The 15,984-nt window shown below is 53.3% G+C and overlaps 1 protein-coding gene and 1 long non-coding RNA gene across 3 annotated transcripts; one reads left to right on the top strand and one right to left on the bottom strand.

Moving 5' to 3' along the window:
- The first annotated feature begins 482 nt into the window (after nt 1–482).
- On the top strand, nt 483–2,240 carry LOC311619609. The gene is made up of 2 exons (XR_014794545.1): nt 483–1,618; nt 1,649–2,240. It is a non-coding gene; the product is annotated as an uncharacterized lncRNA (long non-coding RNA).
- A 915-nt stretch (nt 2,241–3,155) lies between these two features.
- NUP50 (nucleoporin 50) lies at nt 3,156–15,984 on the bottom strand. 2 transcript variants are annotated; one of them, XM_084878154.1, is made up of 8 exons: nt 15,638–15,984; nt 12,151–12,229; nt 10,208–10,291; nt 9,000–9,186; nt 7,395–8,057; nt 5,839–5,920; nt 4,055–4,173; nt 3,156–3,473 (listed from the first exon to the last, which is right to left on the bottom strand). In XM_084878154.1, exons 2-8 carry the CDS (start codon nt 12,217–12,219, stop codon nt 3,256–3,258), a joined length of 1,422 nt encoding a protein of 473 aa, XP_084734280.1. In that variant the 5' UTR covers nt 12,220–12,229; nt 15,638–15,984; the 3' UTR covers nt 3,156–3,255. The 2 variants fall into 2 exon arrangements, with proteins under 2 accessions (XP_084734280.1, XP_084734281.1); XM_084878155.1 differs by lacking the exon at nt 10,208–10,291 and having other exon boundaries at nt 15,638–15,927.

The following is a 15,984-nucleotide window of genomic DNA, read 5'->3' as shown; positions in this document are numbered from 1 at the left end:
AGTTCTGTTACTCCAAACATTTTTTCTTGATCCTTTTGGTCCTTAGTTTTAAAATGTCCTTAAGAGCTCGGACTTTGGCTGAGATGGATCTAACACAGATGGAAACTCCAGTTGCTTATCTGAGAAACTGAAGCTGCCTGCACTCGTTTCTTTGGAAAACCCACCCAGGCCCAAGCCCGGAGGCCTGCTGCGAAGACTAGACCAGGGGGCGGAGAAGACTAGACCAGGGGCCGGAGAAGGCTGTGAGGACTAGACCAGGGGGCAGAGAAGCCGGCACAGCCCCAGAGCCAGAGAGAGCTGTTCCAGGCAAGTGGGAGTGGCCTCGGGGCCGGAGCACTTCTGCCTCCCTCCAAGCAGGAGGTTCTGGGTGGGGCTCTGCACCCCCCCCCCCTCCCGCTCTGCAGGCCCCGCCCCTCTGCTCTCAGCGCCAGGTTGGTCCAGGTGCGTCACGGAGAACATGGAATGTCAAACACGGATTTTGTTTCCTCTCCATTTATTCACATTTCCTGGGTTACATGTCCTCAATGGGATAATCCAAACACTGACACAGACTGGGATTACACGGGCTGACAATTCAAGTATTAAAAAGGTTTCCTACTTCAAACAAAGCAAACATTATCCACCTGATGGCGAGGAAGTAGGCGTTCCTCCGTTACCACTGGTCTGCGGGGAGAGCCTGGGCCCAGGACCAGGTACTTCCGAGCGGCCTTGTGCCCAGGGCGGGGCTGGGGCCCGTTTGCCGAGAGGCTCCCTGTCCCCTGGGGCAGCACAGGGCAGCCCCGTTTCTACTTCAAAGCCTCCCGTTCAGAATGAGAATGGACATGGGGGTCTGGGAGGGAGCCGCTGGTGTGCAGGCTGTTCCGGAATATGACTAACAGATGCTCCCCCCCCCCACCTTTCTCAGTGAGCACTGGTCTGAACTAAGCGACAGTAGATAGGTATTTTTGGCATGCAGCATATCAAAAATAGGATTTGGAATTGAAGTCGTAAAACGGACATCCTTTCAAAGAAAACCAGTTCTTAAACAGTCAGACTTGTTCCTCTAGGAAACACAGCCTGAACTTCTTTAAAACCTGATGCTCCCGGCCGGTGCGGCTCAGTGGCTGAGTGTGGACCCATGAACCAAGAGATCACAGTTTGATTGCTGGTCAGGGCATGTGCCTGGGTTTGGGGCTTGACACCCAGTAGGGGGTGTGCGATGTTTCTCTCTCTCTCTCTCCCCCTCTCCCTTCCTCTCTATGGAATTAAAACAAAATCAAAAAACACCTGGACACAGAATTGTCTGTAAGTCTACAACGAAGGAGCCCCAGCAGTTTCGCCTACTGGGTATGCGCAAAAGGAGGAGGAGGACACCAGGGTGAAAACAGGCCCCTGGGATGCTCGGTGTTTGTCAAGATGCAACAATGCCCGCTTCAAACAAAAGCTAGGCACACCCGCTCCAGGCCACAGACAAAACACGCTTCACAGGTTCTTCAACCCGAACTGGACATTTCAGTCCACATTAAACACTTTACAGACTTGTTTCTCACACGCGGTTACAGGTGAGCGTGGCCGCACGGGGAGGGGAAGCTGTCCCGCCACGGGGGAAAGGCCACACGAGGGGCTGGGTGACAGTGAGGTCGCACACTTCCGGGCGCTGGCACACCAGCGCCCACTACAGTGGAGCCGAGTGCCTGAAGCGTAGGAACTGGAAGAAAATGTCACATTGGGTTTTGGGACACACGTCACATTTGCCCTGTAATTCTCACTTGAACAGTCTCAGCAGCGAGTTTGCTGGGAATGTTAGAGGTAAGTGCACACACAGCCAACACCAGTCTGCAAAAGCTGACCTCGATGCCCGTGACCACAGGGCGCCGCTGAGCCGTGCTGTTCCGGGAGGGAGGGCCTGGGAGCACGGTGCGAGGCCCTGCCTGGAAACCCGTACTTCCTCCTCCTTCACAGATAAACCACGTGCCCAGGGCAGGGGCGGGGCAGGATCCCTGTAACAGCATTAACTGCTGGTCTATTACTGTAGCCAGAGCACACCAACAACCTCATGCTAAGCAGAGATGCAAAGGCCACTGTGGCTTCTGCCTGGGCTGCAGGAGAGCTGGCCCACGCCCCTCACCGCAAGCAGCCTCATCCCTGCCCTGGCCGCCAGCCTGTGTTGTTAACAGACAGAGCAGTCACCTGACCTCCAGTATTTAAGTTATTTGATCACATTTCCCCGCCCCTTTACACCTAAATATTACAGCTCTTTTCTTTAAGAAAAAACGACAGGATTTATAACTATCGTGACTCCCCTTTTCTGATCAGATGTGCTGAAGGCCAGAACATACTGCGTGAGCCCCAGGCACCCACCGAGCCTGAAACAAGTCGCCTGGCGCCGGCGCTAACTGATGGGGAACCCCCAGAGCCGCGTCTCCCACGTGCTGTGCGCGGGCACGCTGGCTGAGCTCCCACAGCCGTGGGGAGGCGACGTGGCATTCCTGTGCCAACCCTGAACAGCTCACTGCAAAGGGCCGGGGACTGGACGGCGAGTGTGGAATACCCGTGTCCAAGCGGAAGGCAGCACGTGCACTCCTGTCCCCTCCGGTCCGGAGCGCGCACAGCCCTGCCCGACGGAAGCTCCGGCCTTAGCAGCAGGTGACCCACAGGGCTCGCCGCCACGAACAGTCACGTAAAAGCGTGAGAGACCAAATCTGTGCTTTTAAATCTCACCTGGCAGCCCCCCTTTCTCCGTCTGTCATGAGGGGAGCACAGAAGGAACTACCAGCCCCTCATGAATCCAACTCCAAAACCGCACACCGGGTCCTGCCTCCCTGTGAGAGGAGCGGCAGGCCCGGCCTCCCAGCAGCCGCAGGGCCGGGCTGCGCTGTGGAGCGCTGCAGAGGGCGGCCTGTGGGACAGAGCTCTGGAAGAACACTTAGAAGCAAGCACAGCCGCGGCAGGGCGGCGCCCCCATCCCTGGGAGGGCTCGGCCCATGGGCGGAAGGGCAGGGCCAGGCCCTCCGGACGCCCACCCAGAGCCTCGCCCAGACCCCCGGTGGGAAAAGCTTTGGGAAATCCAGTGATACCCTGATTTCAGTCCGTTAAGAAATCACTTGTGGTTAACCTAATAAATGAACATTAAAAATCCCCAAATGTCTCTCCAATGTAGTTTACACGCTAGACAGTTCTTAACACTAAACAGGAAAGGTTTATTGGCCATAGTAATCTTGCGCACAGGGTTAAGTTACCTAAAGTCCTCAGAATGTCGGCGGAAGGAGAAACTGACTAAGGAGGCGGGCTGGCGCCGTCCTTCCCGCCCAGCAGCAGCCGGTGCAGCTCGTCCGCGTCCTCGCTGGTCTTGACCCGGACCAGCATGGGCACGGGGGCGGCGGCGTTCCGCTCGTCCACCGGGGGGTTGGGCACACAGACGATCAGCACGTTGTTCTTCCCGGTGCGCGTGCACGGCATGTTGGGCGGGACCAGCACGTTCAGCAGGATGTTGCCTGCGTTTAAGGAAACAAAAACGACCCCAATCAGACAAACCAGAGCTCTCGGGTGTGAACACTGAACACGGAGCCCTCGGCTCCAGGGACTGACTGGGAGCCTCGGGTATGCCTGACAGGACCGAGGCCACGGGCGGGACCGGGCTCTGCCCAATGCCCAGAGGCGGCCTCCTGCAACCAGCCTGGGGCCGCCACTTCCTCTTAGACTGGCTCCCTCCAAACCCCCTCATGGACTGGTTTCAGGGCCCAGCTGGAGGATGGGCTGAGGGGAGGGTGTTAATGAGGAAAAAGGATCCCTTTCAACGATTAATTCCCCCTGTGTGTTTATCATTAAACATCCAATTTCCTCCAGCTTCTAGTCACGTCTCACACGCAGGAGCATGAAGAGCGTTGTTAGCGTTTAGCAGTGCCTGTTCCACACACACACACACACACACACACACACACACCCTCAAACCAACCGCGAGAGCCGCTAAGTCAGGATGAGCTGGCCTGAACGGTCTCGCTGTCCCACCCCCACCTCCCAGACTGAAGAGCAAGGGGAAGGGCTTCTCACGGTGCCACCGGGGAAAGGCACCCACCTAGGTTGGTGTCTGCCCGCACCAACAGCTGTGTCTTCTGATTCGCCGTAGGTTTTAAATGCAGAGTTCCTACACCCTTCTCTTTAAATTCATTGTCTTTCTTGTAAAAAAGTTTGCACCTGTGGAGAGAATCACAATCCGGTCAAACAGCCACACATCAGTCCTTCTCACACCACTGCTCATGCTTGTGGGGGATCGCCATTGAAGGAGAGCAGAGGAAGCTTCCAGACCACCTTCTGTGCACCAGACCAGGTCCGGGCACGAACCAGAACAGGAACGCCTGCTTGGATATTCGAGAACCCTTCCACTAGTTTTTCAAATTATTACATAACTTTCTGAAACTACCCTTTCTCAAGACAATCAAAATCACAGCCATCTGATGATGACAAATATGTGATACCTTAATAAAATTAAAAAAAAAAAATCACGGCCATCTGGTCTTCCAAGGACAAGAATACAGAAAAGCACTGGCTGGTATGGTTCAGTGGGTAGAGAATCACCCCACAGACTGAAGGGTACCGGGTTCAATTCTGATCAAGGGCACATATCTTGGTTGCAGGTTTGATCCCCAACCCTGGTAGGAGTGAGTGTGTGAGGCAACCAATCAACGTGTCTTTTTCTCTCTCACATAGATGTTTCTCTGTCTCTCCCCCTCCCTTGCACTCTCTAAAAATCAATGGAAAAAATATCCTTCAGTGAGGATTAACTAAAAGAAAAAGAAAACAGCAAAACAGAACGAACACTGCCCACAGCCCTCCCCTTTTTCCTTTATTTCTGAATTCTTTTCAGACTCCAACAACTTTGTTTACCTCCCTAAGTAATGACGACGCAGTGAAACGCCTGCTAGAAGTGTCACACAGTCCTTAGCTCATCACCAGAGAAACCAAAACCACTGGTTCCGATTGGCTCAGATTAGGAAAAAACACTGACAGGGGCACGCCTTCTGTCATCTGTGTAGATAAGTTTTAAAAACAGGCGAAAGGAAAGGCTGGCCTCTTTTAAAAGTTCTAGAAGTAGTTAACACTTGGAAATCTCAGAGGACATGGTGATTTTTTGCCATGAAAACTGCTGACTCATTAGGCTCAACTTTTTCTATTAGAAAAACACACCCAGGGAAGCTTCTAAAACGGCAAAAACCTTTCAGTAAGTATCTCTTCGAAGCACAGAGAGCAATTAAAAAGCCCCTCCGCCTTCTAAAGCAGGTCGAGTACACCGTGACGGGGGGCTGCTTTGGGTGGAGAACACGGTGCAGTTCACCGACTCCTCTATAATTTTATTAACCAATGTCATCCCAATAACTTTAAAACAAAGCAGCCTGACAGCAGGGAAGACTGTCCACACAGCCTCACTGGCAGGGCTGTGCGGACCTGCAAGAAAATCCATGAAAACCAGCGAGTCTCCAGGACGGATCACAGGTGCCTCCGGACCAAGAGCAGAAGTAGCACCGAACCCCAAGTCAGTGGCGGTGACTTCCTTGTGGGGGATGGAGGAGGGGAGAGGCAGGGAGAAGAGAAAGGGGAGAGGAAGTAGCCGAGAGGGGAGGCAGGCAAAGCACAGGCCCTCTCTACGGCCCTTTAAAGCAGAACTGGGTCGGCAGGGGAGAAGGCTGTGCCCGAGGAAAAGTCTAGAACATGTTTGTTTTTAAATAAACAGGCAGAGAACGCTTCCTCGTTCCAGCTCAAGGAGCAGGCACACCCGCACAGTCAGTCCGGGGCGATGTGGGAGGCCTCCGTCCACGCTGACAGCGTTCACCAGGCGGGTCCTCGGCTCCGACTCGGACTTACTTTTTGGAGTAAAAAGCATCTTCTTCCGTCACCTCCGTGACCACTGCTTTGGGCGGCTCGTCACTGTCCTCCTCTTCCCCACCTGTCACAGAGACGGCCGGACTCAGCGAGCGCAAACCAAGCTTAACCACGTGGTAAGGAAGGAAAGGAAAACCCAGCCACCCCCCTCCCGGTTTCAACCTAACACCCCACGTAAGCTGATATCACACTGCGTGTGCACGTACCCACTGGGTTTTCATTATTCTGTGAAAAATGAGAAACCTGTGACATTTTTAATGGGAACACACTTCTCTATTCTAAAGCAACTATCAGTCTATAGGAAGCCCTGGGAGGGAGACTGTCCTTGCTATGATGCAGGGCATACGCACTTTCCCAGAAAAGGAAAAGCAAACCTGTGCAGTGAAGCGCGGGCCTCTGCTCCGCCCTCCAGCCTGCTCTGTTCCGAGGTGCAGGCTCTACCTTCCCACACGCAGCCAGTCCTCAGAGGCTCACACAAACGGCCCCACCAGCAGGCCTCCCGGGAGAGGCGGAAGTACGTGGTGTTACCAAGACCGGCAGGAACCTCTCACCAGGCTCACACCACCGAGGCCCAGAATAAGCTGTCTGCCTCGCACGCTGCTGGTCTGCGTCAATCACTCTTGCCCCGCCCACTCCCCTGCCCTTCCCATAGAAAAGCCTGGTTTTTGTACTTTGTAAGATGGATTCGAGGGGGAGTCTCCCATCTTCTCAGCTGGCACCTTCCTGATCAGTAAGACTTTCCCTCAGGTTCTGAAGTGGGAAGCGTGGGCAGACAGGTGACACACACAGTGTACACTCATCCCCGGGAGAGGAACATCTCAATGTGCTTCCACACCTCCCTCCCCACCTGCTCCTGTGACCACACTGCAGCCGCAGGGACTGGATCCGATGGGAAATGAGCAGCTGCCAGAGGATCACTCCAGAGCCCAGCATCAGTCACGTGAGCTTTGTCTGACCTGCGTGCCTCCCACCCCCGCGGCCGTGAGCCAGAGCAGCATTCCTTTCCATGCAGCCGCAGGGGAGACGGAAGACACGCAACAGGCCAATGCCCGTCTCAAAGGCCATGAAACTCCCTAAACTAAAAAGCAACTTAAACATCGCCGCCGAGAAACAGTCCTGGTGCCCAAACAACTCCCCGTGGAAAGCCCTGGTTGACCTGTCCCCGGACTCTCGAAGTCTCCCTGTCACAAGGACAGCAGTGACCCAATCTCCTACGTACACACAACTCAGTGGATATTCATGATTAACTCCCAATAAAATGCAATTTTCAAACGTTAATTCACTTAATTCTTTACACACAAGCCAGGTATTTGACACTTTTCAAAATCACTGTGCCAGAAAGTCATCTTCTTAATATTCTTAGTCCTCACAATGACCTGCTCACCGCCTCACTGCCTTCTGCACGTAAGGAAGCGGAGACGGGCTGGCCAGCCGGCCCGGGACCACGCAGCTCGGACATGATGGCGCCGTCTCTGCTTCTTCCCCTGAACACAAACCTCCACACCCGACCCCGGACTGCGGACCAACATCCCACTCACCTTTGCAGCCCGCGCTGCCGCCACCCGCCTGGCTCTCCAGTCCCGGGGCGGAGAAGGGTGAAGCAGCCGGCTTACTCTGGGCAGTGTCTTTGCCAAACAAACTGGCGTTTCCAGAAGAAAAGGAAAACCCAGCCAGGGGGCCAGAGTTTAAGGAGCCCAGCACAGACCCGTCCATCTTCTTGCCGAAACTAAACGAGGCACTTGTCACTCCCAGCGATGGGTCCCCCTTTTTCTCAGGCCCCACCCCCGTCTTCTTTCCGGAGGCGCCCTCAGTTTTATCGGCGTGGAACAGGAACGTCGACTCCTGCTGGGACTTGGTGGAACCGAACAGGGAGGGAGCCTGGGAGTCGAGTGACATTTGGCTAGATTTCTGCTCGGAGCCGCTGCTCCCGCTGTCGCCCTGCTGCTGCTCGATGCCCGCCAGGTAGCTCTCGTAGTCCCTGAAGACGGGCGTCAGGTCGCACAGCGGGTTGGCGTCCACGTGCTTCACGATCCAGTCCCGCACGCAGCAGTTGAGGGCGGCCAGCTGCTTGTGGTAGGCGCTCCCCTGGGAGGCAGTACTGGAGGCCGGCCCGGAGGAGGACTGCTGACTGTCGCTGTTCCGTCTGGGATTTGAAAGCTTCCCATCAGCCAAAGAGGCGGGGCCGTTTGCAGCAACAGATCCTAAAGAAAATTCAACTTTTAAGATTTTTACTTGAGCCGAAGCCGGTTTGGCTCAGCGGTAGAGCGTCGGTCTGCGGACTGAAAGGTCCCAGGTTCGATTCCAGTCAGGGGCATGTACATTGGTTGCGGGCACATCCCCAGTAGGGGGTGTGCAAGAGGCAGCTGGTCGATGTTTCTCTCTCATTGACGTTTCTAGCTCTCTGTCTCCCTTCCTCTCTGTAAGAAAAATCAATAAAATATATTAAAAAAAAAACAAAACATTTTTACTTGACTAAATCAACTAGACTTTTGTATCACTCTTCCTATTTTCTGCTTTATTGCATTTGATCCCATCTTTGTGAAGCTCAGGAAGTATGTGCACACCTAATATTTAGGATCTGGTTACCACAAAAATCAAGTCAGACTCTACACAGGAACAGTATCTATTCTATGCTTGCATCAGTCATTTTAAAATAATATTTTCCTTCAAAAAGATGTCCATTTTACCCAGAACTGTCAAAATACTGTTAGTATAAAACTTAATCCCCAAGGTTTTAGGAATGAATATTAATGCAGTTAAAATCTTAACAGAAAGTTAATTTTATTTTAATCACATAAAAATTCTGCCTCATTAAGATGAAACTCTTCTAGAATAGCTAAGAACAATCCAACAAATTGGGATTTTTTCCAAGAACTCAATATTTTAATCCATGATCTTATTCTCTATTGCTAATCCTGAAATCTTTTTTATATATATCTTTTATAGAGAGAAAGGGAGAAGAAGAGCGATTGAGAGTAAGAATCATCGATCAGCTGCCTCCTGCACACTCCCTGCTGGGGATGTGCCCACAACAAGGTACATGCCCTTGACTGGAACCGAACCTGGGACCTTCAGTCCGCAGCCCGGAGTTATTTCCGGGGTTGTCTTCACACAGATGTGACGGGGGGAGGGGGCCTACTTACCGAAGGCCACCTTGGTCTCGGCCGCAGCTCTCGCCCCGGAGAAGGGCGCGGCACCAGTCATGCTGGTCCCGTTGGACAGTCCTTCCAAAGGCTTCCCTCCGACACAAGCGCCGAATCCAGAAAACCCTCCTCCTGCAGAGGGTGCCACCAGCCCTTTAAAGCCTTTGAAGGCCCCTCCACCATCCGACTGAAACACAGAGAAGGAGCACAGATAACTGATTTTATAACCGGTGAGCGAGGGGCAGTACGATCTTGGCTAGGTTAGCAGCCTCCATCCACTGAAGAACTGCTGGCCGAGAGCAGAATCAGGACAGGAGCGACTTCATTCACACAAACCAGAGCCCCTTCCTCACGCGCTCTCCCCCGCTGTGGCATCAGCCCCCGGGGCCGCGGATCTCCTCCTGCCTGCACCTCTGGCTCCACTCCTGCCTGAGAAGTCCCCAGGGGTCCCGTAGAGAACTCCACACCACCCTCCGGGCCTTTCCAAACGGACTCCATCTTTCCTTCCTAGCGAAGCTGGCCCTTTCCCATCACACATCACCTGACTTGTCACCTGCAGCCAACTACACAGCCGTCTAAAGAACGGCTGAGTGAGGACAGAACGGGGAAGGGAGGCATAGCTGTGCAGGTTTCTCCCGAAGCTGCCCGGCATGTCCCACCGCCTAGCCTGAGCACAGACGGCCAGGCCGGCAGCATGGCACCCAGGCCTGGAGCGCATGGAGGCTGAGGACCAGCATGGGAGAAGGTGTTAATGTGGTGACTGCTGAATCCTGACCACGGGGTTTCAATTTCTGAGCTGTATGCACCTCATCCTGGATCCTCCGAGCCCAGAGGGAAGCGTTTTAATGCATGACATGGCGGGCACGGGAACGGCTTCTGTTCCGGTTAGACTGCTCCAACCCACACCTCCCCCAGAGGGGACTGAGAATCCCCTCCTTTCCTCTCACTGCCACTGCCACACGCTTCTCGGGTCTCCGTATGGCTGTCCGCTTCCTCCTCCTCACTGGCACTCTGCGCTGAGCTCCCCGTGAGGCACAGCCCCTGGGGCACTGTTCTGCATGTGCTACACCAGCAGGCGCCAGCCACGGTGGTCTGAGGGCCGAAAGGCTGGCGGCCGCTGTCCACAGTGGAGAAAGCACTTTAACGAGCACTTACTGATCTGACTGCCCCCCGCCCCCACCCAGTAGAAAGCTGTGGAAAACACTCACTTCACATCCAACATTCCTACGCTTTGCTTTCTTTATGGCTCTATTCTTCAAGACTTCCTCACTGGCCACTGAGAACGTCCCCACCTGCAGGAGCACACAAACAGACAGCAGTGAGATTCGGCCACGTGGAGACACATGCTGAGAGAAAAAGCTAGACCAGGCAGCCCCTCCCTCATCTGCTCGTTTCCAAGTCCTGTTCATCCTCACACACACTACGGAGCGGGCGTGTGAAATGCACACAAGCTCTCTCTGGTGAATCCCAATGGCAGTCAGCGACCCACCAGGCTTCTGAACCTACAAAGCCAGGATCTGAATCAGAGAGAGGAGGGCGAGCGCGGAAGTCTGACAAGGCTCAGCCCCCAAACTCTGGTGCCAAACTACTTAGCACAGCTTTCAGGTATTTCAGATGCATTCAAAGGCATTAGTAAAACTTCTGCTGGAAGGTGCCTTAAAGACCATGAACCGGTGAGAGTGGACAGTTCTGAAACCCAGGTGCACAAATCTAGTATTTTACTACCCTTTTCAATAGTAAAATTGTATTTATGAAACACGTATTACTTTTACAAAGAGTTCTGCCCATCTGCCCCTCATCCAAGAGACCCCCCCTAACCCCTCCCCCCCCCAGGCACTGGACTCGGGGTGACTAACCCCAGAGCGTGCTCCAGCAGCACGCCACGGCGAGGAGCGTGCCCAGGCCTCTGGCTCGCCCTCCCTGCTGTTCCCACCGGGTGGCGTGGCATTCCAGTGAACTCCATCCACGGCCACTGCAGAGCGGCAGAGCTCCACGGCCACAGAAGGGACCATCTCATTGCATTTGCTCACACTCGTTCATTCATTAGCAACTACCCAAATGGGAGTTCTTTCATTCCTGAAATATTTAACATCAAAGCAATCTTTATATGGTAGTCTAAACCTTACTGGGCTCAGAATGTAGCTGTACGAAAGACCTGGGAAAAAATGCAGTTACCCAGTCTTGGTGAAAAAGCATGACGGCAGCTAGAAATGTTAAAAGCCCTGCTAAAATATTAACATGCTTGTGATTTTGTGCAAACATTTGTAAAGAAAAAATACTAATGCCATGAAATAAACTCAGAAAGAAGACAGCCATCTATAATAAAAAAGGGTAATATGCTAATTAGACCAGACGTCCGTCCTTCCTGCTGCAGCCGGGCCAGGGGAAGCCAGCCAAGGCCCAGGTGCCTGCGGCAGCCGGAGGGAGGGCAGCCGGGCCCCAGGCGCCGGCGGGCAGCTGGGGAAGGAGGCCTATTCCTGCTAGAATATTCCTGCATCAGGCCTCCAGTCTGAGAAGAAGCTTAAAGACACTTGCACGTTCTTTTTTTTTTACTTGACACTATCCTCTTAGCGCGGGTGCAGGCTTCTTCGGGGACCGGCCTGGGGCTCCGCACTGCTGAGGCAGCCCCGAAACAGGAAGAGATTTCCTCAGGGAGGCCACTGTGATTTTGTTAGGAAAGAAACCAGGCGAAGCTAAGCTCTACTCCCATTAATGCCGTTTTTGGGGTGGGGAGTGCATCTCAGATCTGTAAGAATAAGACATGCAGCTGGGCTCTGAGAAGATCAGAGTGAGGGAGGTGAACTCAACCATTTGAATCTAAAATGACAGGGACGGCCAACCAAGATGGTGGTGGCAGACACTCGTCAAGCCTGAGCATGGCACTGCGCTAACACTCGATCATTTCCTCGTCCTTCGGCTGATTAAAACCAGGGTTCAGGAAGCGGCAAGTGTGTGAAATTCAGGAGGAAGGTGCTGGTGGAAAGGCACCCGGACGGAATAAACGTCTCCATTAAGTACCGCTCACGGGAAACCACACTTTTTCCCGTGCAGGATGGTCTTAAAAAGGCTTTTCATTTTTTCGGTCTTCATGAGGACCCCAGTTTAAATGTGGAAGCAGCACGAAATCACTCTTAGGAAAACTACTTTTTACCTCTTCGGCTTCGTCTTCTTGATCCCAGTTCCTATCGGTCAATTCCTTCTCAGCAATTCTTTTGGCCATTTTTTCGAAGCTGAAAGTAAAAAGAGTACAAGATTTGCTTTTCTGGACCAAGAGATCACTCTTTTTTTCCCCCAAAAAAATATATTTTATTGATTTTTTTTACAGAGAGGAAGAGAGAGGATAGAGAGTTAGACACATCGATGAGAGACAAACATCAATCAGCTGCCTCTTGCACACCCCCAGGGGACATGCGGCAACCAAGGTACATGCCCTTGATGAGAATCGAACCCGGGACCTTTCAGTCCTCAGGCTGATGCTCTATCCACTGAGCCAAACCGGTTTTGGCAAGAGATCACTCTTACAAAGAATTTTCAAAATTCACTCTACCATGAAATGAGATAGAAAACATTCCACTGGGAACTGCTTTAAGGGAACTTTACAAAGGTGTCCTTAGGTTCCTACTGTTTCGAATCCAACAGAGGATTACTTGAGGAAGCAGGTAGGTCTTCTGAACAGCACTGAACCTACTCTATTTGAAATAAAATTATATAATCAAGAAGTGCTTAACTAACTTATTCTATGCTAGTTATAGCCTTGCTACAGACAAAACCTTTTAAATATTTAAAATTCTCTTCAAGATGATCCAGGGAAGTTCATGCTTAAGTAGGAGTTTTCATAAGATGTTGGTCAAAAGTTCATAGCATAAGTCCTCGTGTTTAGGCTACAGAGGTTGGTATAAATACATTTCCCAAGACTGAACATTTAATTACCCCAACTTGCATATTGCTAAAATAGGACATCATTTACAAGTGTAACATTCTGAGATTTTATAACCCTTTCAAAAGTAAGCCAGGAGCTCAGTTCCTGACACCATGGCGGGGGCGGGATGGGGCAGGGCAGGGGGCGAGGCGGGGGCTGGCAACGTTATCTTGGAAGAGGGTGCTGGCACCTGCCCTCTGTAATCTGCTTTCTGATCCCACAGCATATCCTCTGCTATCAAACAAAAGCAGCCAGTGAGAGTCCACTGTGCGCGGCTAACTCCCAGCCCAACGGACCAAGAAACCCTCTTCCTCTGCCCCTCACCCCGCACAGGGACTCACCCATGGGTTCGGCTCCGGGACCTGCCACACCTTTCTGATGATCCTTCTCCACCCTGGTGTGCCCTCTACACCACAACCCCCGTAAGCTCCTAGAAGTTCACGTTCACTGGGATACAAACTCACACATCACTACTGCTTTTTAATGTCTATGAAATAAACATCGCGGGATGACACCCCCAAGTCCTCCAAAACCCGCCCTGTGATTACATAGGGGCTCCAGCTTCCAACAGCATCCTAATAATCTCTGAGTCCCTTCTTAATGTCTCCCGCAAACACTGGTCAAGTCTGGCTACTAATGCAAACAAGATCAATATAGTTTTATAGACTTCCTCACTGAAAGTCTGTAAAAGTCCAGAGGCCAGGTCTGCCTGCATTCTTTTGGCCTTTTGCTGCTCAGTAACTAACGCTCCCACCAGAGGGCAGGAGAGGTGAGAAGTTGAAATAGCTATTGTTGCTATTGAGATGAACTATTACCTGTTAATAAGTTATTAAAAGGAAAAGGAGGTGGAGCTGAAAATACAGAAACTGTGATAAAGAATTTAACCTCTCATACCCACAGTGGATAATCATAATGGGGACAGCGAAACTATCTAAATGTAGCTGCTCTCATTCTCCCGCAGTCATCCCGTCAGGACCTACCCAGAGGAGGGGTCTGTTCTGGGTGCTGGCTGTACTCACATACCGAGCCTGCCCAGCTCACACCGGGTGTGCTAGCTACTAAGTCAGGGATCTGGGACACACAGACTTGGGAAATACCACAGGAAGATGCTGGAAACGCAGTCTTCCCGTTTTCCTGGACAAGCTGTTTCATTTTTGTGCCCCCGTTTTTTCATATGCAGAACAGGGAGCTATGAAAACTAAGTGAGATAAACAAAAAACTTAGTTAAGAATAATGCCTGGAACAGAGGAAGGGCTCAATAAATATTAAAGAAACAAATGTTGTTAGAAACAAAGGCTATAAAATACTCTTTTTCCTCTGAAACTTGAAAGTTCCTTGGAAAAAAAGAGTATTTACTTGAATTATGAACCAAGCTTTAAGATATATTTTAACCAATTCATATGTTGTCTCAAAGCATGACACTTCAGACAATCATTTTCCTTTGGATGCAAGATGAGGAGTAAAGCATCCCTGTCAAGCACTGAGGGCGAGGCTGCGCCTGGAGCCTGGTGTGCTGGCTGAGTCCCGGGACTCCAAAAGCGCCTGGGCTGGCGGTGACTAGGCACCACGTGAGGAACTGATTCCTAGGAAGCGTCCTGGTAACTGGAGGACACGTGTCCCGAGCCATCTGGTGCTGCCCAGCCCCAGGGTGAACTCTAGTCCACATCGGCTTACCCTGAGCGGAAAACTTGCAAGTGCAGTGTCCGGAGGAAAAAGCGAACAAGGGTCAGACCCGGGGCCAGAACCGCCAGCGGAAGAGGAAACTGCTTCCTTCTAGCCCTGGGGGTAGCTCCGATGGATACTGCTGCCCCCGGTACCCAGCCTGCCGCTTCCGGCCCTGGTCAGGGCACATACAGGAAGCAGCCGTGGAATGCATACAGTGCACAAACAAGGGGGGGGAAGGGAGACATAAGTAATACTTTCAACACTAAAGATTTATTTCCTAAAAAAGGAGACAGGTTGGCAAAAAAATATATAAAATGGATGTCTTTCTCTTTCTTCCTCCCTCTTTCGCTCCCTCCCTAAAAATCAACTTTAAAAAAATTAACTGCTTCTTTAAAAAAGGAACAGAGTAACGGGGTGATTATGTTCCGGCATCGCAATAAGAAGAGGAGCCAATGCTCAGCCCAAGTAGCTCGGTGGCTGGGCGTCGACCTAGGAACCGGAGGTCACGGTTCCGCTTCCGGTCGGGGCACACGCCTGGGTGGCGGGCTCCATCCCCGCGCGGGGCGTGCAGGAGGCAGCCCATCGGTGACTTTTTTCTCTCACCATTCATGTTTCTAGCTCTCCCCCCCTCCTTCCCTCTCTGAAACCATTAAATGTCTTTTAAAAGGGCGGGGGGGTGGAGGGGGCGAGGAGAGGCCGGTGAGGGGCCCGAGGGGACAGAAGTACCGGGAGGAAGCGCTAGGAAGAAGCCTGAGGCCACACCGGGCCAGCCCTGCCGCTCCGGCCGCCGGCCTCCGCCGGGGCGCAGCCGCCGGGCCGGCCTCCCTGAGGCCCCGGCGCCGCTTCACAAACAGCCGACGGCGTGGCCGCGGTCACCGCCCCGCCCCGCCCCGCGGCCCCGCCGCCCGCGCCTCCCCCGCCCGGGGGCTTCCCTCAGCGCCTCCGTCCCAGGGCCCCTTCCAGGCCCGAACCCCGGTCCAGCGGCTCCCAGGTCTGGGCTCCGCACCCCGGGGCCCCCAGGCCCCTCCGCCGCCCCCGCTGCCCAGCCTCTCACCTCCGGGGCGGCTGCCGCGGCACTCGCGGGGCGGCGGGCACGGCGAAGCTCCGGGGCGCGGCGGCGGCGGCCGGTCGCCGGGTGAGCGCACCTGGCCGCTCCCGGGGCGCGGGGATCCTCGAAGGACTCGGAGGCCAGCAAGCCCGGGGTCTCACACACCATGTCCCCCAGGGGCTCGTCTGTCGGTGCTCGGCAGCGAGCGGAGCCGCCCCCTCAGCCGGAGACCGCCGGGGGAACAGCGCCGAGCGCGCTCCAGGCCGCCATTTTGTAACGCCAGGCCGCCTCAGACCAATTCGAAAAGGGAGGAAAGAAACGCCCGCGTCCGGCTATTGCGCAAGCGCGCTGCA

The sequence above is a fragment of the Pipistrellus hanaki genome (assembly GCF_964339955.1).
Source record: "Pipistrellus hanaki genome assembly, chromosome: 3".
In the NCBI taxonomy this organism is placed as follows: Eukaryota; Metazoa; Chordata; class Mammalia; order Chiroptera; family Vespertilionidae; genus Pipistrellus; species Pipistrellus hanaki.
Note: the sequence above shows the minus strand (reverse complement) of the source record. Positions and strands in the feature narration are given on the sequence as shown.